The sequence below is a fragment of the Mustelus asterias genome, chromosome 16 (genome assembly GCF_964213995.1).
Source record: "Mustelus asterias chromosome 16, sMusAst1.hap1.1, whole genome shotgun sequence".
Taxonomy (NCBI): domain Eukaryota; kingdom Metazoa; phylum Chordata; class Chondrichthyes; order Carcharhiniformes; family Triakidae; genus Mustelus; species Mustelus asterias.
This window is the reverse complement of record NC_135816.1, coordinates 17,307,599-17,330,138: the sequence shown is the minus strand read 5'-3', so window position 1 is coordinate 17,330,138 and position 22,540 is coordinate 17,307,599. Positions and strand designations below refer to the sequence as shown.

General features: G+C 46.6%; 1 protein-coding gene across 5 annotated transcripts in view; it reads left to right on the top strand.

Annotated features, from left to right (window-relative positions):
• Positions 1–22,239, top strand: part of LOC144505031 (fibroblast growth factor 1-like) — a 41,421-nt gene extending 19,182 nt beyond the window's left edge. For 2 of the 5 annotated variants that reach the window (XM_078230702.1, XM_078230703.1), the window contains exons 2-4: positions 6,243–6,446; positions 10,511–10,614; positions 20,504–22,239. In XM_078230702.1, the coding sequence (XP_078086828.1) occupies positions 6,278–6,446; positions 10,511–10,614; positions 20,504–20,698 (468 nt within the window). In that variant the 5' untranslated portion in view covers positions 6,243–6,277 and the 3' untranslated portion in view covers positions 20,699–22,239. Of the gene's footprint in view, positions 1–4,820; positions 4,973–6,242; positions 6,447–10,510; positions 10,615–20,503 lie in introns of those variants that run through there. The other 3 variants (XM_078230704.1, XR_013499754.1, XM_078230705.1) reach the window with 3 other exon arrangements.
• The last annotated feature ends 301 nt before the right edge of the window (positions 22,240–22,540 follow it).

Here is a 22,540-nt window from a genome sequence, read left to right as displayed (position 1 = left end):
TTTTATTTTTAGTTTTATATCCAGGGAAGTAGGGATTGCTGTATGAAGAGGGATTGAGTAGGGATTGGAGGTCAGAAGAATGAAAAGTGATCTCATTGAAACATATCGAATTCCTAAGGGGCTTGGCAGAATAAGTACTCCAACACAGGCAGTCAAATGTTTGCAAACTCCACACAATCAGTCACCCGACGCGGGAATTGAACTCGGGTCCCTGACACTGTGAGGCTGTAGTGCTAACCACTGTGCCATCATGCTACCCCATGCCCCACAGAGCTCACAGTCTAGGAATAAAGTGTCAGCCACTTAGAACTTACATGAGTGACAACATTCTTCACTCAAAGGTTTGTTTAGTTGACCCCCACTATGGGTTCCTCAAAGAATGTAAAGCACCATTGACTTTGGCAGGACTGGAAGATTCCACCAATGGTGAGCTGCCTCCACTGTAGGAAAACCTGCTGCGAGAGGCTGGAGAACTTTCCTTTCTATATTTTGAGATCAGTTCTTTAATTTAGGGTGAAATGGAGAACTGAAGGGGGATCATGTGAATTCTGACATACTGGATGGTTGGTTGGTAAAAATAAAGGGATTTGGGCCGGGGGGTGGGAGGGCTCCAAGACCCAGGTGATTCATATTGCTTTACAGATGGACTTTGAGTGGGGAAGAGTTCATAGGATGCCAATAACTGATTGGGTTGCAGAATTTTCAATATATCCTGAACCTCATGGATAGGGTCAGTCTGCAAGAATCCAAGAAAGAGAGCGGGAGGGAAGCAGAGAGCTAGAGGCAGCAGGTTTCTAAGGTTCACTACGTAAGAATGCGGGTGGGAACTTATAATATTTATTTATTTTTATTAGCGTCACAAGTAGGCTTACATTAACACTGCAATGAAAATCCCCTAGTTGCCACACTCCGGTGCCTGTTCGAGTACACTGAGGGAGAATGTTTTTTAGTGTGGCCAATGCACCTAACCAGCACTTCTTTCTGACTGTGGGAGGAAACCGGAACACCCGGAGGAAACCCACACAGACACATGAAGAACGTGCAGACTCCACACAGTGACCCAAGCTGGGAATCGAACCCGGGCCCCTGGTGTAGTGAGGCAGCAACGCTAATCACTGTGCCACTGTGAAACCCATACTCAGAAGAGACTGAGGTTATGAGGATTTCAATGAGGCTGGAAGATTCACCCAGTTTTGGGTAGAGGGAACATTCTCCAATTTGTTCCTCACAGTGAAAGTCAGGCATGGATTAAGAGATACTCACCTGAGAAGGATGAAAGCAAAAAGCTGAGAGTAACTTGGGACTGGTTCCAGGAGAATGCAAACATACAAACAAGGAGCTGGAGTAGCCCCTCAAGCCTGCTCTGTCATTTAATAAGATCATGGCTGATCTGATAGTAACCTGAAATCTGTATCCCACCCACTCATGATAACATATCACCCCCTTCCCTTAAAAATATTGAAAGATCCTGCTTCCACCACCATTTCAGGAAGAAAGTACCAAAGACTCCTGACTCTCTGAGAGAAAAAAAATCACCTCATCTCCAGTTTAAATTGACGACCCATTGTTTTTTATTCTAGATTCTAATTCTAGATTCTCCCACAAGATCCTCTCCACCTTCACCCTGTCAAGACCCTTCAGGATCTTATTGGTTTGATGTGGCACTTTATCAAATGCCTTCTGAAAATCTAAGTGCAGTACATCCACCAGTTCCCCTTTATCCACAGCACATATTATTTCCTCAAGGAACTCCAGTAAGTTGATTAAATATAATTTCTCCTTCACAAAACCATGTTGACTCTGCCTGATTACTTTGAACTTATCGAAGCGCCCTGCTATAACATCTTTAATAGCATGTCTACTTATGGCGCAGGGTAAAATATAACTGTGTCTGGAAATCTTCAGTTGTTTTAAAAGTTAAATGGGGGGATCTTTTCTCTATTTTAGAGTATAAGCCACCTGCTCAAATAGTGTTTATTCAATGTTGCTTTTAGTTTGTTTGTTACAGTAAACATCTTAAAGCTTGAAATCTCTATCAGTCATTCACTGGAAGTTCAAATTTCTTTTTTAAAATTATCAGTCTCTACAAGGATCATAAAGCGCTGACAGTTGACCATGGAGGGGTTCAAATGGCTACCTAGGGAATGGAGTCTGTTGTGGGGGCTAAAGGATTTGCCTTTTGTCTTTCCAATTTTGAAAGAGGAATAAAAAAAGGAAGATGCAGTAAAGGAACAATACTTGTACAGGAAGTTTGAATGAGGTAACAACACATTAAGGGTGCAGTTAGGTTACTGGGCAGCATAGTGGCACAGGGACCAGGGTTCGATTCCCGGCTTGGGTCACTGTCTACGCAGAGTCTGCACGTTCTCCCTATGTCTGCTTGTGAAACTAATAAATAAACTTAAAACTCTGATGTGATCATTGATATTAATCCCTGATTTATCTCGAGAGGGGGCCAATTTGCAGCTCCCTAGAGGCAGTAGCCTCAATGCTCCAAACATAATTCATAGCATGAAGTTCTTTGAGGCAGTGATGGTACAAGCTGATAAGGGGATGATATATTAAAATCTTCTTTACATTGACTACAGGCTACTATGGTTTCTGTCTCTGTTTATGCTGCAGTTAATTAGATACCAGGATAGCTGACTCCAAAAAGTTTTCTAATAGCATAGAGCCCTGATTATCTACACACACGACTAGACTACGAGAAGCATCTGCCTCTCCCATAAATGCAAACACACCCATACAAAAAACTCTCCCACGAGGGATATTGCTTCCTGCCCTGATAGAATGGATTGCTCTTTAGAATAACAGACAGCCCAGTACATTTGAGTACCTCCCCTTAGTAATCATTATTGATGATGAACCTTGACAGTGTTGCCTGTCTGATCACAAGGGATTGTCACAGAATTCTAGAAATTTGTCGCATCAATTTTTTGTGGATCCAATGGGAAACATTGGTCAGGAAAGTTTCTTATTCCATGACCACCCTCTCTATTAAGGAGGACTTGACCACCATATTTTCATTCTGAGGAGGCGAGGGAAGGTGGAAACAGGTGCACCACCCCAGAGGCAACTCTGAGGCAGCAACAGAGTTGGGTGGATGATTGGTTTGCCAGGCTAAAAAGCCTGCCTCCATTTATTGGGATATTGGCCCAATTATAGTTATGACTGTCAGACCCTCAAACCTCACTCTCTCAATCTTCCACCCACCCTCCATGCCCCCATGTTGCCAGAAGTGGAAATGAGAGTTGGAATCAAGGAATCAAGTCACACCTTGGCCTGAATCCACAGGTTTTCTCTGGGTGCTCCAATTTCCTCCCACAGTCCAAAGGTGTACGGGTTAGGATGATTGGCCATGCTAAATTGCCCCTTAGTGTCACGAGGACTAGCAGAATAAACACATAGGGGGGTTCATTCATGGGACATGGGTATTGCTGGCTGGCCAACATTTATTGCCCATCTCTAGTTGCCCTTGAGAAGGTGTTGGTGAGCTGCCTACTTGAAGCACTGCAGTCCATGTTCTGTGGGTTGACCCACAATGTCATTAGGGAGGGAATTCCAGGATTTTGACCCAGCGGCTGCAAAAGAATGGTGATATATTTCCACTGTGCCATCGTGCCGCCCGACTGTAGCTGTGAGCCACGGCAACACCTGTCTGATGGTAATTCAACCACCAAGCTGTGTGCAAAACAAAGGCTGACCTTGTCCCAACCCAATCTCCACCCACACACAACACACACACACAACACACACGCGCAACACACACACACACACACACACACACACACATACACACATGCATGTGCACACACACACATGCACGCACGCACGCACACACACACACACGCACGCACACACACACGCACGCATGCACACACACACGCACATATACACAACACACACACACAACACATACACAACACACACACACAAACACACACACACAACACATACACAACAAATACACACACGCATGCACATGTGTACTTTCAGCCAAGATCCCTATACTTCAATCAGGAGAGATGATTCACTGGCTGATTGGCCCTTCCCTAATCCAGTGATGTTAAGGTCAATCATAGAAACTCTACACCACTCCAGTTGGGATCAGTTCATGCAGAGCAGGCAGCAGATCAAACTGGTATCTAGAAAATCAAACTAAAAATGTCATCATTTGAAGCTGTTTAATTTTGGCACAATGTTGGGCGGAGGCCCAGAAAACATTCCCAAATTTGGAATTGTTCTAACTTTAGTGTGATTGTACTACTGTTCCTCAAAACCTTTATAACTGGTGGGATGCTGTGCCCGTAATAAATTTCAGCGAATCACATTTGAACACAGTGAGCCCCGTTTAGGTCTCCCAGCCCAAGTGCAACGCATTGTTTATAAAGCGCTCCAGACATATCCTAATATGTACATGACCTTCATACGATCTAAGCCACATTAAGAGCACCCAGTTGAGAGCTGTTGTCTCAGTCATTTATCAATGTGTTCTCTTGCTGCTTCCTGCCACCGCCTTGAGAATTGTTTGTAAATTCTACCGCAGAACTAGATTGCAACTTGATGGCCAGGGTCACATTGCTCCAAGCTCAATTCTTAGTCAGGGCAACTTGTGGATTGATTGCACCAATAACAATCAGGATCTATAGCAGTTAACACGTGGAAGTTATATAAAGAGGCTCACCTATTTCACCTATTAGAAAAATGCTCCACCTTTAACCATGGGATTCATGAGGAACCAGGTATTCACAGCAATGGCGATATTGGCGGAGAGCACCGTAAGTTAGACTGTTGAGCTCCCTGATTCTTTATTGGCAGATGCATGCTATAAGTTTCTGGGAAAATGATTAGAATATACTGTAGAGTACATACTGCTGGATCAGGGGCAGCTCAACCGATATCTGATACACATACACCTAAGATCCTGAACAGATCAGCAGGTTATTTAACAACTCTGCACCAGTAAATTGAGGTAAGCGATTTTTGAGGGTTTCTTGCTTTTTTATATTTAAGAAATGATTAATATAAATCGAGTTTGCTTATTGTTTTATCAAAAGATCCACAGCTCGTTGGATGTTCCGAAACACCTTACAACCAATGAAGTACTTTATGAGTGTAATCACTGCTATAATTTAGCAAACAAGACAGTCAATTTATGCACAGCAAGCTCCCACAAGCAACAATGTGATTAATGACCAGATAATCTGTCTGAGTGCTGTTGGCTGAGGGATAAATATTGGCCAGGACCGCAGGGAGAACTCCTCTGCTCTTGTAAGGGAGCCTTGTTTCCCATTGTGCTAAAACAAGTGCCTCTCGATGTTGTTTTAATCTCAAGCCTGGGTCATTTCATTTCTGACAGTTTGTCTGATCAGTAACTTTCTATTTTAAATGAAATGATGGAAAAATACTGAAGCTGTAATCTCCTTGCGTAGACAACTCATACTTGCCTATAAAACTGATTCATTTCATTCTCATTCTGCGTCAAACAGGATGTTAGTTATTGTTTTCTGGATGTACGCAGGCAACCAGGCATTTTTTGCCCTCCCCTAATTGCCGTTGGGAAGATGGTAGCGAGTTGCCTTCTTGAGTTGCTGCAGTCCATGTGGTGAAGTTACACCTGCAGTGCTGCTAAGTTGGGAGGTGCAGTATTTTGGGCAGCTGATGAATGAAGGAACAGCAATGATAAATGTTCAAGTCGGGATGGTGTGTGGCACACTAGTGAACTCGAAAGTAATAGTTTCCTCATGCACCTGCTGCCCTTGCTGAGGTGCTGGGAGGTCCTGTTAATGAAACCCTGTCAAGTTGTTGCAGTGCCTCCTGTGGAGAGTGCACACTGCAGTTGCAGTGCGCTTGTGCTGGAGGGAGTGAATGTACAAGCTAATGGAAAAATCGCCGCATTTCCCAACCCTGATCTCTGACGTCTGTTAGAAAATGTGTGTGTGTGTGTTTGCTTGTGCATGTTTATGCATTTTGTACATGTGCGTCAGATGACAACACGATCAGACTTGACTGTGATTCCTTTTGCTGCTGTGTAGTTTGTCAATACCTGTAGTCTAGGTTCATATGGAGAAGATAGCAGAGCTTGTGAGAAAGGAGAGGAACAAGCCTTGGGGTGAAAAAGAGTAGAAAATATGTCATTATATTTGTAACGTAGACTTCTAATTCCTTATATTTTTGTTTCCTAAACTGGCATTCTTTTTTTTTAAAGTAAAGTTTATTGTGTGCCTGTTGATTTATTGCAGGAGAAAGAGCCATATGAACACAGGCTGGAAGCAACATGGATGCTGGAACTGTGACAAGTTTATCAAACTTGTCCAATTCCTTCAATCACTTTCTGGGGAGCTACAAGGACCCAAAGCTCTTGTACTGTGCAAATGGAGGACATTTTGTACGAATTCTCCCGGACGGACAAGTGGAAGGGACGAGAGACCGCAACGATGCATACAGTGAGAATTCTTTTTAGCCATCGCCTACACTGCATTGTTTAAGTTTGTGTGTGTGTGGTGTGTGTGTGTGTGTTTGTGCAAGTATGTTTGGGCTTGCGTTGCTTGGCAACTGCTTTGAAACTTTCCAAGTTCGATTCATTAAGGACACTCAGCAATGAGGAGATCAGGGTTACCACCGAAATTTCAGAGGAACTAAAACTCCAAAGGGTGGTGCACAAAGAATGTTTTTTTAAAAACATTTAAACATCCTGCTGTGGCAGGATGAAGGAGAATTTTATCAGCGTCACAGATTGATGCTGTCAGTGCACTTTTCTTATGTGCTAAGTCCACAAGGAAGAAAGGTTTAAGTCTAAACAATTTTATATCTTTTGTTTTTTCCTCTCCCAAGCCCCCACACCCTCCCAGTCTAGTTTCCAAATAACAATTCTTTATATGAAAGTCTGAGTGAACGATCTGAGCATCTGTACCATCCCATCCAAGTCCTGAGTTCATCTGAGTCTGCTGGTGTCTAATCAAACATTGGAGCTTTGCTATTTATGTTGGGGGCAGTGGGGAGGGAGGGGTGGGGGGGGGGGGGGGGGCTGCGGGGGGTGGACATGGGACCAAAAATAGCCTGAGGAAGGCTAGGATCATTGACGTCCCATCAATCTTAGCAGCAAGGCCTCATTATCTCTGAAGGTGGAAAGGCAGGTTAATAGGGTGGTGAAAAAGGCACATGGCACACTCGCCTTTATCAATCGAGGTATAGATTACAAAAGCAGAGATGTCATGTTGGAATTGTATAGAACTTTGGTGAGGCCACAGCTGAAGTACTGAATGCAGTTCTGGTCGCTACATTATAGGAAGGACGTGAACGCACTGGAGTGCAGAGGAGATTTACCAGGGTGCTGCCTGGGATGGAACATTTAAGTTATGAAGCGAGGTTGGACAGGTTTGGGTTGTTTTCATTGGAGCAGAGAAGACTGAGGGGTGACCTGATTGCGGTGTTCAAGATTATGAGGGGCATGGAGAGGGTAGTTGGGAGCAGCTGTTTCCCCTTAGTTGAAGGGTCAGTTACGAGGGGACACAAATTAAAAGTGAGGGATGGGAGGTTTAGGGGGGGATTTGAGGAAAAACGTTTTTACCCAGAGGGTGGTGACAGTCTGAAATGTACTGCCTGGGAGGGTGGTGGAGGCGGGATGCCTCACATCCTTTAAAAAGTACCTGGATGAGTACTTGGCATGCCATAACATTCAAGGCTATGGGCTAAGTGCTGGCAAGTGGGATTAGGTGGGCAGGTCACGGCCTTTCATGCATCAGTCCAGACTCAATGGGCCGAAGGGACTCTTCTGCACTGTAGTATTCTGTGATTCTGTGATTATTGTCTTCCAGCTCTGTCTCCCAGATAATGGTAGGCCTCGTGGACAGCCTGGTTGACAGGCAGGAGACATCTCAGACAGCAGGAGGCCACATCTATGGAGTCTTGGGGAGATCCCCTGGGCAGGTGGAGGTTTGATCAGGAGTGTGTGAGGCTGGGACTGAGGCTGCGACATGAAGGTGCTGAGGGAGCAGTTAGGGCTTGGGGGAGGGGGGGATTCGAGAGTGCAATTGGGGATGGAAAGCTGGAATGCAGGACAGGTGAAGGGTTGAAGGTGGCGATCAGATCCATGGGGAGGCAGTGCGGTGTTGGAGGGTTTAATGGATTGGGGTGGAGCGGCGGCGAAAGCAGCGATCGGGTGTGGGCTGGAGGTTGGTGCAATGGCTGGAGATCGGTTGAGGCCAAAGGCTTCCTTGATGGGCCAGAGGGTCTGATGCGCTATCAATTAGGCAAAAGACTACTTGTGTGCCAATACAACTGTAGGCTTTTATTCATAACAGAACCAGGAGCACATCCCAACAGGTAACCGACCCGAACTGAACAAGGGGGAGGAAACAGCCACCTTTATACTAGGTGACAAGGGGAGGAGCCGGCAGGGGATGTGTCCAGGCATGACAAACACACAACGGTGATCCAGGCAGGACAAAGGCACAACTGAAGTCCACCACATTCACCCCTCCTTTAAAAAAAAACACGGGGTGAAGCGGAAACAATATCACAAGTTCAGACGATCTGGTGGCTTGATCCGCCGTCGCGATCGTCGTAGTGCAGGTTGCAGAGTCGTCCGAGCAGAGAGCAGAGTCGGCCCAGGCTCCATGCAGTGAGCGTCGAGAGGAGGCGCCAGGTGGTGTGAGGCCGACCCATCCGTCATCCCGTCCAACAGTCGGGTACTGCGTGGCGACGGCACCGGCGACTCAAGCGAGCTGTACATAGGGGTGAGAGAAGTGAGCTGTGGTCCTGGTGGTGTATAGAGAACAGGGGGAACTGGGGCTGGGGGGGTGGAAGGACGTAGTGGGCTCTGAGCGCACAATATAGGAGACTGGGACTGAAGGGGGGAGGGGCGTAACGGTCTCTGGGTGCACAACACAAGAGACTGGGACAGTGGGGTGGAGGGACGTGGTGGCCTCAGGGGCACCTGCAGGTGCCAAGTCACGGACAGAGACTGTGTCCTCCCGCCCATCAGGGTACGCTACATAAGCATATTGAGGATTAGTCTGTTCCTCTTGGCGTGTTAAAACAGCCACTTACCTAAGAAAACCAGCAGCTCCCATTTGACTTTCAGTGCCAATTGCAGCAATAAATATCAAATCAGGTGCCAAGTTGTAATGTGGGAGCCTGATTGAAGTCTGTTAATAAAATACTCCACCTCTGCAAGGAAGGTTGTGAGTGCATTTCACATAGTTCCCTTTAAATTCAGCCCTCCTCCCAAACAATGGCCCACATCTGTCCTGCCCATCATAGAGGCTCAGTGGCCCAGGTGTCAATTGGAACTGGTAATTATTTCCTTTCCCTTCCTAGTCTTACGATACTGAGGCTGACCCAGTACCACTACCCACACAGACGTTACCTAACGTGCCACGCAGCAGGAGCCTGGGTTTTTTATGTTGTTTGTTATCAGGTGGGACATTTTCCTGTAAGCAAACAAGGGTAGATCATAGAATCACAAAATCCCTACAGTGCAGAAGGAGGCCAACCGGCCTATTGAGTTTGCACCAACTCTCCCTGACAGAGTACCTTACCCAGACCTTTTCCCCCACCCTATCCCCATGCCACACACATTTACCACAGCTAATGCATCTGACCTACACACCTTTGTACACTAAGGGACAATTTAGTATGGCCAATCCATCTAACCTGAACATCTTTAGACTGATCTCAGATGAGAGACTGTAATGTCACCGAACTAATGGGGAGGGTTTTGCGATCTTATTTTAACAGGGGCAACTCGTGATTAGATGAACACAAGATGAGGGAATCCAGCCTTGAGGGAGTAGTTAATGTTCCATTTTGGAATATTTTAAAGTTACCCCCAAGATCTTGTATAAACCAGGCTGAGTGGCAGTCTCTCTCTTTCCTCTCTTTCTCCCCCCACTCTTTCTCTTCTCTTGCATCTCTCTCTCTCTCATATATAGATTTGATAGTGTAAGTGCGTTAAGGCACTACCTCTTCAAGTCTGAGATCAGGTTAATATTGTTTTAATTTTTAACTAAGTGGGAAATTGCTTTGCCAGTCTTGGGTCTTAGCTGCTCCATGGTGGAACGTCTGTTGTCCTACTTTACACCGCCATAGTTTTGCCAAGATTTTTCGCTTCTTACATGTTGGTTAAATGAGAAGGAAACAAAACAGAACTGGGAGGAAACAGTGCATTAGTCTCAACACCAATCTGAAACTACTGAAAGGAAACAGCCAGAAATGATCAAAGCGTCCGCATCAAACACACTGATCTCCTTAAGCTGTAGAACAAATCCTCATTGTTTAATCTTGTTAAGCATTTCAGTATTGAGCTCAAAAACACCATCAGACTCCACGGTGTGAATCACCCCGAGTTAGCTTAGTGCTTGGCCCTTTCAACATGCTGGGTTACAAAGCACAGTACCCAAGCAAGATTTCCCAAATGAATCTTTTCTTGCCAGAGAGATCCAGTTCAAAATTTTAGGTGTTTTGTATCTCTAGTTGCTTGTCATGAATATAATTCATCCTTCTTCAGTTCAGCTCCAGCTCCAGGCTGTAAGTAGAGGAGTGGTGACCATTCAAGGGATTGAAGCTCGACGCTACCTAGCAATGAGCGAAATGGGTCAGCTTCATGCCTCGGTAAGCTGAGAGCCTCGAGTCTTACTGACTTTTCATATATGAATATGTATTACATCATGTACCTAGAGTTAAGATGGCGCTGTTACTCAACCAGATAATCGTGATCAAAACCTTTCTCCACAGATTTCCAATCGGATTTTTTGTTTTTCCCCTCCTGAGGGTCAACGCTGGCATATAAATCCACAGATGTTCATAATAAGAAATAGGAGCAGGAGAAGCCATTCAGCCCATCCAAACTGCTCCACCATTCAGTAAGATCATGGTTGATCTAATTGTGCCTTTGCCTCCAATTTCCTGCCTGCCCCCCGCCGCTCCATTATAGATTAAAAATCAGTCTAACTCAGACTTTTATCTATGGTCAATGTCCCAGCCTCCACAACCCACTGAGAAAACAAATTCTTCCTCATTTCCTACAAGAGGAGAGGCTGTGCTTGGTTTGGTATTCGGGAATGAACCTAGGCAGGTGTCAGATCTCTCAGTGGGAGAGCATTTTGGGGATAGTGATCATGACTCTACCTCCTTTACATTAGCATTGGAGAGAGATAGGATCAGTCAAGCTGGGAAAGTGTTTATTTGGAGTAAGGGCAATTATGAGGCTATTAGGCAGGAAATTAGAGGCATAAATTGGAAGGAGGTTTTCTCAGGGAAATGTACAGAAGAAATGTGGCAAATTTTCAAGGAAAATTTGTCTGGAGCTCTGCACAGCAACGTTGCAATGAGAGTTGCTCATTGAGAGTTATGGTAGGTTACAGGAACCATGGTGCACGAAAGCTGTAATGAATTTAGTCAAGAAGAAAATAAAAGCCTACGAAAGGTTCAGGGAGCTCGGCAATGTTAGAAATCTAGAAGAGTATACGACTAGTAGGAAGGAACTTAAGAGGGAAATTAGAAGAGCAAGAAGGGGTCATGAGAAGGCCTTGGCAGACAGGATAAAGGAAAACCCCAAGGCATTCTACAAGTATGTTAAGAGCAAGAAGATAAGATGTGAAGGAGTAAGACCTATCAAGTCTATATAGAACCGGTAGAAATAGCAGAGGTACTCAATGAATACTTTACTTCAGTATTCACAGTGGAAAAGGATCTTGGTAGTTGCAGTGCAGACTTGCAGTGGACTGAGAAGATTGAGGATGTGGACATTAGGAAAGAGGATTTGTTGGAGCTTTTGAAAAGCATCAAGTTAGATAAATCGCCGGGACCGGATGGGATGTACCCCAGGTTACTGTGGGAGGTGAGGGAAGAGATTGCTGAGCCTCTGGCGATGATCTTTGCCAGTCATGATGTGGAGATGCCGGCGTTGGACTGAGGTAAACACAGTAAGAAGTTTAACAACACCAGGTTAAAGTCCAACAGGTTTATTTGGTAGCAAAAGCCACACAAGCTTTCGGAGCTCCAAGCCCCTTCTTCAGAAGAAGGGGCTTGGAGCTCCGAAAGCTTGTGTGGCTTTTGCTACCAAATAAACCTGTTGGACTTTAACCTGGTGTTGTTAAACTTCTTACGATGATCTTTGCGTCATCAATGGAGACGGGAGAGGTTCCAGAGGATTGGAGGATTGCGGATGTGGTTCCGTTATTCAAGAAAGGGAGAAGAGATAGCCCGGGAAATTATAGATCAGTGAGTCTAACCTCAGTGGTTGGTAAGTTGATGGAGAAGATCCTGAGAGGCAGGATTTATGAACATCTGTCCAAGGCAGATCATGCCGTACGAGCCTAATTTGAATTTTTTGAAGATGTAACTAGACACATAGACGAGGGAAGAGCAGTAGATGTAGTTTGTATGGATTTCAGCAAGGCGTTTGATAAGGTGCCCCATGCAAGGTTTATTGAGAAAGTGAAGGGGCATGGGATACAAGGGACATTGCCTTGTGGATTCAGAACTGGCTTGCCCACAGAAGGCAAAGAGTGCTTGTAGATGGGTCTTTTTCAGCATGGAGGTCGGTCACCAGTGGAGTGCCCCAGGGATCTGTTCTGGGACCCTTACTCTTTGTGATTTTTATAAATTACCTGGATGAGAAAGTGGAAGGATGGGTTGGCAAGTTTGCTGATGACACAAAGGTTGGTGGTGTTGTGGATAGTGTAGAGGGATGTCAGCAGTTGCAACGAGACATGGATAAGATGCAAGACTCTATATAAGAGGCAGATGGACTTCAACCCAGATAAGTGTGTGGTGGTTCATTTTGGCAGGTCGAATAGGATGAAAGAATATAACATTAAGGGTAAGACGCTTGGCAGTGTGGAAGATCAGGAAGATCTTGGGGTTCGGGTTCATAGGACGCTCAAAGCAGCATCGCAGGTAGAGGCTGTGGTTAAGAAGGTGTACGGAATACTGCCTTCATCAATAGAGGAATTGAGTTTAGAAATCGGGAGATAATGCTGCAGCTGTATAGGACCCTGGTCAGACCCCACCTGGAGTACTGTGCCCAGTTCTGGTCGCCTCATTACAGAAAGGATGTGGAAGCCATAGAAAGGGTGCAGAGGAGATTTACAAGGATGTTGCCTGGATTAGGTGGCATGCCTTATGAGGATAGGTTGAGAGAGCTAGGTCTTTTCTCCTTGGAGAAGCGAAGGATGAGAGGTGACCTGATAGAGGTGTATAAGATGTTGAGAGGTATTGATAGAGTGGATTCTCAGAGGCTTTTACCCAGGGCTGAAATGGTTGCCACAAGAGGTCACAGGTTTAGGGTGCTGGGGAGTAGGTACAGAGGAGATGTTAGGGGTAAGTTTTTCACTCAGAGGGTGGTGGGTGCGTGGAATCGGCTGCCAGTAGTGGTGGTGGAGGCGGATTCGATAGGGTCTTTTAAGAGACTTTTGGATAAGTTCATGGAAGTTAGTAAGATAGAGGGTTATAGGTAAACCTAGTAGGTAGGGACATGTTCGGCACAAATTATGGGCCGAAGGGCCTGTTTGTGCTGTCGCTTTTCTATGATCTATGTTCTATGTTCCATTTTGAGAGAGATCCCTTGGCACTGGCAGCAACTGTCAGGTGGAAGGAACTCAGCCACATTTATAATGCAAATGTGTTCAAAACATAAAATCGCCATCCATTCCGGCTTCACAGAGATCGGGATTCCCTTTGTAAAAGGCACCTCAGCATTCAGAGACATGGCCCCACTGCAGACATGGTGGCCCCACTCGCCCTGCCCTGCCCCACCCTTTCAACAAGGGGAGCACATTCAACCCCCTCAGCACAGAGGGGTATCCTTACCCCCATCCCATTACAGGTCACTGAGTCACCCCCACCGGAATACACAAGCACGAGGGTGACCCAACTGCCAGACCCCCCCCCCCGCCCCACAAGCTAGAGGCCTCACCTCATTCCCTCCCCCCGCCCCCACACAAGAGAGACACTCCGATATGGGGTCTCCTCAGTGCCAACCTTGCGCTGCCCTTTGACACCCTGCACTGACACCCTGGCACTGACACCCTGGCACTGACACCCTGGCTATGTCACTGTGGCTATGATACCCTGACTGACACCTGGCAGTGACCCCCTGGCACTGACACCCTGGCAGCGGAGCATGTACGGAGAAACTATTCCCTTTGGAATGGTAACCAGATGTCAAATAGATTTAAGGTATTTGGTAAAAGAACCTGAAGGAAATAAGGAGAAATTTCTCCACCACAGGCTGTTGTTGAGATTTGCAGTACATTACCTGAAAGTGTGGTGGAATCAAATTGCACAGGAACTTTCAAATATCAATGTTTGAAGAAGGTAAACCCACAGGGATATGGGTAAAAGACTGGGATGTGGGACTAAATTGGATAGCACTTTCAAAGGAGCAGGCACACCCCCAATGGGCCACATGGCTTCTTTCTGTGTTTTAAGATTCTATGATTGCAGAGATTTCCTTTAAGTCTGAAACAGAAGCAGAGAATGCTGATAACTCTCAGCTGGTCTGGCACACCCCAGAAGAGAACAGGCAAGTTATTGTTTTCAATCTGAGCCTCTCTTCAAAACACAATACTCCTGATCCAACTAGACGTCTCAAGACATCATTTCCGGTGGGGTTGGGATGGGCTCTCTGAATCATCTGAATCATGATTAACAGTAGAGTTCTGGCTGCCGGGACCACACCCTAACTTTGGGATGCTGACTGTTGTCCTCTGCCTCTACCCTGTCTGACATCACCTGATACCCCATGATCATTGGAGTTCCTTCTGAGAACATTTGTGACTTGGAGAGTGGTGAAAATGGAGCAGGTTCGCCGGGACGGAATAAGGTCAAGTTCAGAAGCAGGGATGTTTCAATTTGTATGGGTTGGTCAGAAATAATTGATGGCATTGAGCTGCTAAAATGGCTGGAAGCTTCACAGGACACATTACTGATTTACATTGTATCATGTACAGCCATTAATATCCCATTCTTTTTATTTATTCTTTCATCAGATGTGGGCATCGCTGGCTAGGCCAGCATTTATTGCCCATCCCTATTTGCCCTTGAGAAGGACAACCTTGCCCTTTAAGGGTGGCATGGTGGCACAGTGGTTAGCACTCACAGCACCAGAGACCCAGGTTCAATTCCAGCCTCGGTACACCCACAGTGCTGTTAGGGAGGGAGTTCTAGAGTTTACGGCCTTCGCAGCTCAGGCTACAGTCACCAAGGATGGATGGATGACAATCTCTGTGTGCTGCTCTTCAACTGCTCTGTAAATTTGTTTGAGGTCAGTGCATAATCCCAGTGTGTGTACAGACACGGGAGCCAGCTCTCTACATAAGCCAAGGTGCAATTCATCCATTTGTGCAGCTTGTGTGGGCTAAGAAAAAGGCCTCATCCAATATCCACCAGAGAATTTTACACTTCAGGCAACTCGCTCTCAATTTTACCTGCTCCACTATTTATGGTGAAGAGTGAAGAATGGCCAACTAGGCAAGATTCAAGAACACCTCTTGAGACTGTGCAACTATTAGCATCAAGTAAAGGGAACAGAATAAAAGTCCCAGTTCAGTCTATGGTCATTAGCTAGCTGTGGCTGGCAAAACGTAATATTATGTGAGCATAAAATCTAGGCCGACACTCGCAGTGCATTACTGAGGGAGTGCTACACTGTTGGAGTAGGGTTGCCAATCCTCCAGGATTGGCTGGGAGCCTCCAGGAATTGAAGATTAATCTCCCAGACACTCCAGGTGCAACCTTGGAGAGAAATCGTCAGGACATTAACAGGTTTTTTTTGTCAGTTTCTTTGAACATTTCTCTTTGCCAGATATAAAAATATTGAAAATGAGGGAAAAGGCTGTTTGGCTGAAGGCCAAGCATCATCAGTTGGCTAATGAGTCTTTTTGCTTTCCAATTGGCGTAGGAAGGAATGCATCACAAAGGTGGATGAGTTGACTGAGAAATGGCTAGTGGGTGGAAGCAAGTCATAGAAAATGGGTGCAGGAGTAGGTCATTTGGCCCTTTGAACCTGCACCATTATTCAATGTGATTATTGCTGATCATGCATTTTCAGTATCCCACTCCCACATTCTCTCCATACCCCTTCATCCTTTTAGCCACAAGGGTCACATCCAACTCCCTCTTGAACATATCTAATGAGTCGGCCTCAACAGTTTTCTGTGGTAGAGAATTCCACAGGTTCACAACTCTCTGAGTGAAGAAGTTCTTCCTCATCTCAGTGCTGAACGGCTTACCTCTTATTCTTAGACTGTGACCCCCTAGCTCTGGACTTGCCCAACATTGGGAACATTCTTCCCACATCGAGCCCATCAAGATTTTATCACTGGAATTTTACCGCCCCTCCCGCCACGGGAATCGGAGCGAGCGAGGGGCGGAACATGGAAGGTCTGTTGACCTCCGGCGAGGTTTTATGGTTTCGGGATGAGCGAGAATATAAAATTCCGCCATATATATTTCTATGAGACACCCTCTCATTCTTCTAAATTCCTGTGAGTGCGAGCCGAGTCGATCCAATCTTTCTTCATATATCAGTCCTGCCATTTCTGGGAATCAGTCTGGTCACATTTGATGAAACCTCCAGGAATGCATTTAATCACGGTTGGCAACCCTATGTTGGAGGAAGCATCTTTCAGAGGAGACACAAATCTGGGGCCCCATCTTCTCGCTCAGGATGTAACAACCCCAATTGTCAAAGAAGCGCAGGGGTGTTCTCCCAATTGTCTTGGCCAATATTTATCTCTCATCCAACATCACGAAAACAGGTGTTCTTTTTCACCACATTCAGGCGTGTGCAGTGCTAGCAAAGAATTCTTTGATCACAGCAGGCCCTCCACAATGACACATTTGTTCATAACAATTTCCTTCCCTCATCCCGTCCTCTCTTGCTTTCCTTCCTTGCTATTCTTTCTCTTGTTCCTTCCTGTCATCCCATTAATCATGTCCCACAGCTTGACTCCCCCTTTAAGAGATAAATACAGGGGAGGTAACGTCTTTGTAAATTACTGTTATAAGACAAAGGAAACACGACTCACCTGTCCTCTCTGAGCTCAGGAAAGCTGCACTCCCCTGCAGCAAAACATACTGGAAGGGCAACTAGGAAAAAGTAACATTCAAATTGCAGGAATGAAGGTATCGGATTACCTACTTTGCCAGAAAACCGGCTCCCTGAACTCCCTGTAATGGTGCAGTTCTGTGTCGCTTCTACACAAAGAGAAATGATGGTTTGCAGTGAGACTGGAGTCTATGGCCGGAATTTCATCAGCGCGCCCGCCCCTGGAATTGGGCATTCATTCATTCTCCGTTGGCCTCGGGTGGGATCGTCCGGAACTCGGGCGGACGCGCTGATAAAATTCCGGCCTATGTCTGAATCTGTGCTTTTTAACAATGGAAGAGAAGGATCCTTGCCAATGTACTCCCTCCCTTCACAATAGCACTGACTCCTCACAAACTCCATGGACACTCATGGCCCTCCAGTATCTCATCAATAAAAACACAAGGCGGGATTTTCCAGTCGATCCTGCCAGCAGCATTTTCCAATCCCGCTGACAGCGACACCCCCTCCGCACCATGGGATCCCTAGTGGCAGATGATGCAACAACAAGAAACTCTGCTGATAGCAGCGGGACAGTGACACAGTGGTTAGAGCGGCACGGTGGCACAGCGGTTAACACTGCTACCTCACAGCTTCAGGGACCCGGGTTCGATTCCCGGCTTTGGTCACTGTCTGTGTGGAGTTTGCATATTCTCCCCATGTCTGTGTGGATTTCCTCCGGGTGCTCCGGTTTCCTCCCACAGTCCAAAGATGTGCAGGTTAGGTGCATTGGCCATGCTAAATTGACCTTTAGTGTCCCGGGATACGTGGGTTAGAGGGAATAGCTGGGTTAATATGTGGCATTACAGGGTTAAGGTCTGGGTGGGATTGTTGTCGGTGCAGACTCGATGGGCCGAATGGCCTCCTTTTGCACTGTAGGATTTCTATGTTTCTTTGGGACTGTTAGATCCCACCACTGGCCCATGGCAGGCTGCCTCCACTGCCACAAAACACATCAAGGGATGGGATGGATAAATCCAACCTCAGGCCCTGTTTTTCAGCATGACCGCTGATGTGGGTGGGACACCAGGGGAGACTGAGGATGTGGAGGCCCAGATGATGGCTGGGCCGATCGTCCATGTATTTCTCAGTGACCTGAGCCCAGTCAATCTAAAGTTTATTTATTAGTGTCAATAGTAGGCTTACATTAACACTGCATTGAAGTGAAAATCTCCTCGTCGCTACACTCCGGCGCCTGTTCGAGTACACTGAGGGAGAATTTAGCTTGGCCAATTCACCTAACCAATACATTTTTCGGACTGTGGGAGGAAATCCACACAGACACGGGGAGAATGAACAGACTCCACACAGACAGTGACCCAAGCCAGGAATCGAACCCGGGTCCCTGGCGCTGTGAGGCAGCAGTGCTAACCACTGTGCCACCGTGCCACCCCAAAGTGCAGCTGGAAAATCCAGCCCTATGTGTCTATCCTAGCTATTCAGTAGCTTTGCTCAGCTATTAGCAGTAAGCTGCAGTGTCAAAGTTCATGCAGGAATCATGTCCACTTAGAGAAGAAAGCAGAAGCAACAATGGAGCTTATCTCAACAACAATAATTTGTATTTATTTAATTTCTTTAGCCAGTGAAATGCCCAAGGTGCATCGCAGGATCTATCAAATAGAAGTTGACAATGGTCCAGAGCAGGGACAATGACCAAACCTTTGCTCAAACTGTGGGAGGAAACCGGAGCACCCAGAGGAAACCCACGCAGACACGGGGAGAATGAACAGACTCCACACAGTGACCCAAGCCAGGAATCGAACCCGGGTCCTTATTTGGAAGGAGCATTGATAAGGAGGGGAGGGAGGTAGTGATGTTTGCCCCAAGACCGGAAAATCCCGCCCAAGGTCAATGGATCTTTGCATGGTCCGTGTCCGTGTCCCGCCCAGTACGACTCCCGTGGCGGGCGGGGCAGGAAAATTCTTCCCTAGGACTTGCGCACAGCTGCAAGTGGTGCAGCAATTCAAACAAGAGACATGCAAGAGACCAGAATCGGATGAGCTCAAAACCTGAGTGGGTGTCGGACTGGGGAAGGTTACAGAGATAGGGAGGATCGAGGCTGTGGATGATATGGATGAGAGTTTGAAGTTTGAGGTGTTTCTGGATCGGGAGCACGGTGTGATAGTGACAAAGATACGCAGGTTAAGAAAAGAGCTGCAGCATTTTGAATGGGCTCAATGCTGAAGCAAAGAAGATGGGATGTTGGCCAGGAGTGCATTGTAACAGCCAAGTCTACAGGCAAACAAAGGCATGGCTGAGCATTACAGCTGAGGCAGTGGCAGAATCAGGAGGCTCCATAAACATCCCTATCCTTAATTAAAGCAGAACCAAGTGGTGGCACTGCTGCCTCACAGTGCCAGGGACCCAGGTTCGATTCCAATCTGGGTCACTGTCTGTGTGGAGTCTGCTCCGTGTTTGCATGGGTTTTCCCTGGGTGCTCCGGTTTCCTCCCACAGTCTGAAAGATGCGCTGGTTAGATGTATTGGCCATGCTAAATTCTCCCTCAGTGTACCCGAACAGGTGCCGGAGTGTGGCGACTTGGGGATTTTCACAGTAACTTCATCACAGTGTTAATGTAAGCCTATTGGTGATACTAATAAATAAACTTTAAAAAATGACAAAAAAGTAAAATGTTTGCCACCACTGTCAGCTAGAAAACCCGGGAGGGTGGCACGGTGGCACAGCGGTTAGCACTGTTACCTCACAGTGCCAGGGACCTGGGTTCGATTTCTGGCTTGGATCACTGTCAGTGCAGAGTCTGCACGTTCTCCCCCTGTCTGCGTGGGTTTCCTTCGGGTGCTCCGGTTTCCTCCCACACTCTGAAAGACGTGCTGGTTAGGTGCATTGACCCGAACAAGTGCTGGACTGTGGCGACTAGGGGAATTTCACAGTAACTTCATGAAGCGCTATCAATTAGGCAAAAGACTACTTGTGTGCCAATACAACTGTAGGCTTTTATTCATTACAGAACTAGGAGCACATCCCAACAGGTAACCGACCCGAACTGAACAAGGGGGAGGAAACAGCCACCTTTATACTAGGTGACAAGGGGAGGAGCCGGCAGGGGATGTGCCCAGGCATGACAAATACAACAACGGTGGTCCAGACAGGACAAAGGCGCTACTGTAGTCCACCACACTTCATTGCAGTGTTAATGTAAGCTTTACTTGTGACTAATAAATAAGCTTGAGTGAGCAGCTCTTTGTGGTATCACTCTGAGGTTCACACTATCACATTCTATTGTTCATGCTGAATAAATGAAAGTATTTCATTTCTTTTCCTTCCTATGTTCAAACTGGGATCTTGCTGATTTGGGTCACACTGGGAAGGGTGTCATTATCTGCTAGGCCACTGTGGGGAGCTCTTTTAATTGTTAACTGCTGCTTGTTCCTTCTGTCCTCTACGCAGCCAGATCCAACAGAAGAATGCTTCTTCATGGAAACTGTGGAAGAAAACGGTTATAACACCTACAAGTCGAAGGAGTATATGGAAAGGAACTGGTATGTCGCCATTCGAAAGAACGGAAATGCCAAACCAGGGCCAAGAACTCATTTCGGACAGAAAGCTATCCTGTTCCTGCCCATGCAAGTTACAAGCAATTAAAAATATCAAGGCAGCATTAAACAGCCACCCAATTGAAGCAGCCTCTAAACACATTAAAATGCTCCACACTGATTAATCAGTGGTTGGTTAATGCGATCGCAGAGACAGGTGGTAATGGCAGGCAATGAAAGCAGGACCTGTATTGTTTTAATCCCCTCGTTTACACCCCTGTTCTAACCTCTTATGCTGAAAGCATTGACATTCCTTGAGGGAACATAGGAACTTGGAATTAGGAGCAGAAATAAGCAATTCAGCCCTTGGAGCCTGCTCCGCCATTCAATCAGATCCTGGCTGATCTCTTCCTGGTCTCAAATCCACCTCCCTACCTGTTTCCCATTTCCCTTTAACTTGTTTTTAAATCAGAAATGTATCTATCTCCTTCCTGAAACTATTTAATGATTCACACCACCACGCTATGAGGGAGTGGCGGGAGGGCATGGCGGCACAGTGGTTAGCACTGCTGCCTCACAGGGCCAGGGACCCGGATTCAATTCCAGCCTCGGGTCACTGTCTGTGTGGAGTCTGCACGTTCTCCCCGTGTCTGCGTGAGTTTCCTCCAGGTGGTCCGGTTTCCTCCCACATTCCAAAGATGTGTGCGTTGAGTTGATTGGCCATGATAAATTGCCCCTCATGTTAGGGGGATTAGCAGGGTAAATGTGTGGGGTTACGAGAATAGGGCCTGGGTGGGATTGTGGTCAGTGCAGACTTGATGGGCCGAATGGCCTCCTTCTGCACTGTAGGGATTGTATGGCTCCTAGTGAATCATGTGCCTTCTGTCCTTCATGTGACCATCCTTCACACAGGAGTCAAGATGGTGAGAGATGGTCATGGGCACCAGTCCATGCCAAGTCTGTCCTTCCTTGTCCCTTATACAAGGGACATGGAGCAACAGCAGTGGCTGGTTAGCGATTAGGAGTGCGGATTATGCACCATTTTTGTACTCGTTAGCCTGGGCCCCTGAGGGAGGAAAATTGTTTCTTCCTGATTAAGCCAAGCAGACCCGGGAAGGAGCCAGGAGCATTCAGCTCATTAACACATTAGGAATATACCTTCTCAACCATGGGACTAGTGGAACACTGTGAACAACTGTATTGTGTAACTGGGCCAGTCATTGACACTTTCTACAACTGACGTTTGGGAGTAGATTTTCTGAGTCCTTATCAGCAGTGAGGTAGTTGGGGTGTTTTGCGTTGCCAACTCTTGTTGGATGTATCATTGTATCACCACATGACCTCACTGTTCCAAATGCACCGTCCAGTCTAAAGACCATGGCTGAAATTCACCAGCCGTTCACATTGGTGCGATTCTCCAGTCACGCCGGCAGTGCACCCCCGGGTGTGGGTTTCCTGCCGGTATGGGGTGATGTCAATGGGAATTTCCACTGACAGCAGCGGGACCAGAGAATCCCACCGCTGGCAAACAATGCGCCACCTCCCGCCAGCGGGAAACACGCGGCTGGGAGGCTGGAGAATCCCACCTCATATCTTTGTCCTCGTTCCGATGATTTTTAACTAATAAATGAAAGTGTTCAAATCAAATGGAAAACCTTTTGTATGCCCTGATGATTTTCTGTTTCTCCTGGGTTTCTCCATTGATTAATCTTTAATTCCTGGAGTCTCCAGGACAGTTCTGGAGATTTGGCAACACGAGTGCCTGCAATTGATAAAGTGGACTGCCCATTAGTATGATGAGCCAGATACCTTTAACTGAGGACTCAGGAAAACCTACCCGCATATTTATGTCTTAGAACACTATGGGGGCGATTCTCCCATCTCACTGCTCTGCTTCTGTAGCGCAGCGGGCCGACGTAGGTCCCCTGGCACTGCCCAAGGGACAAAATGC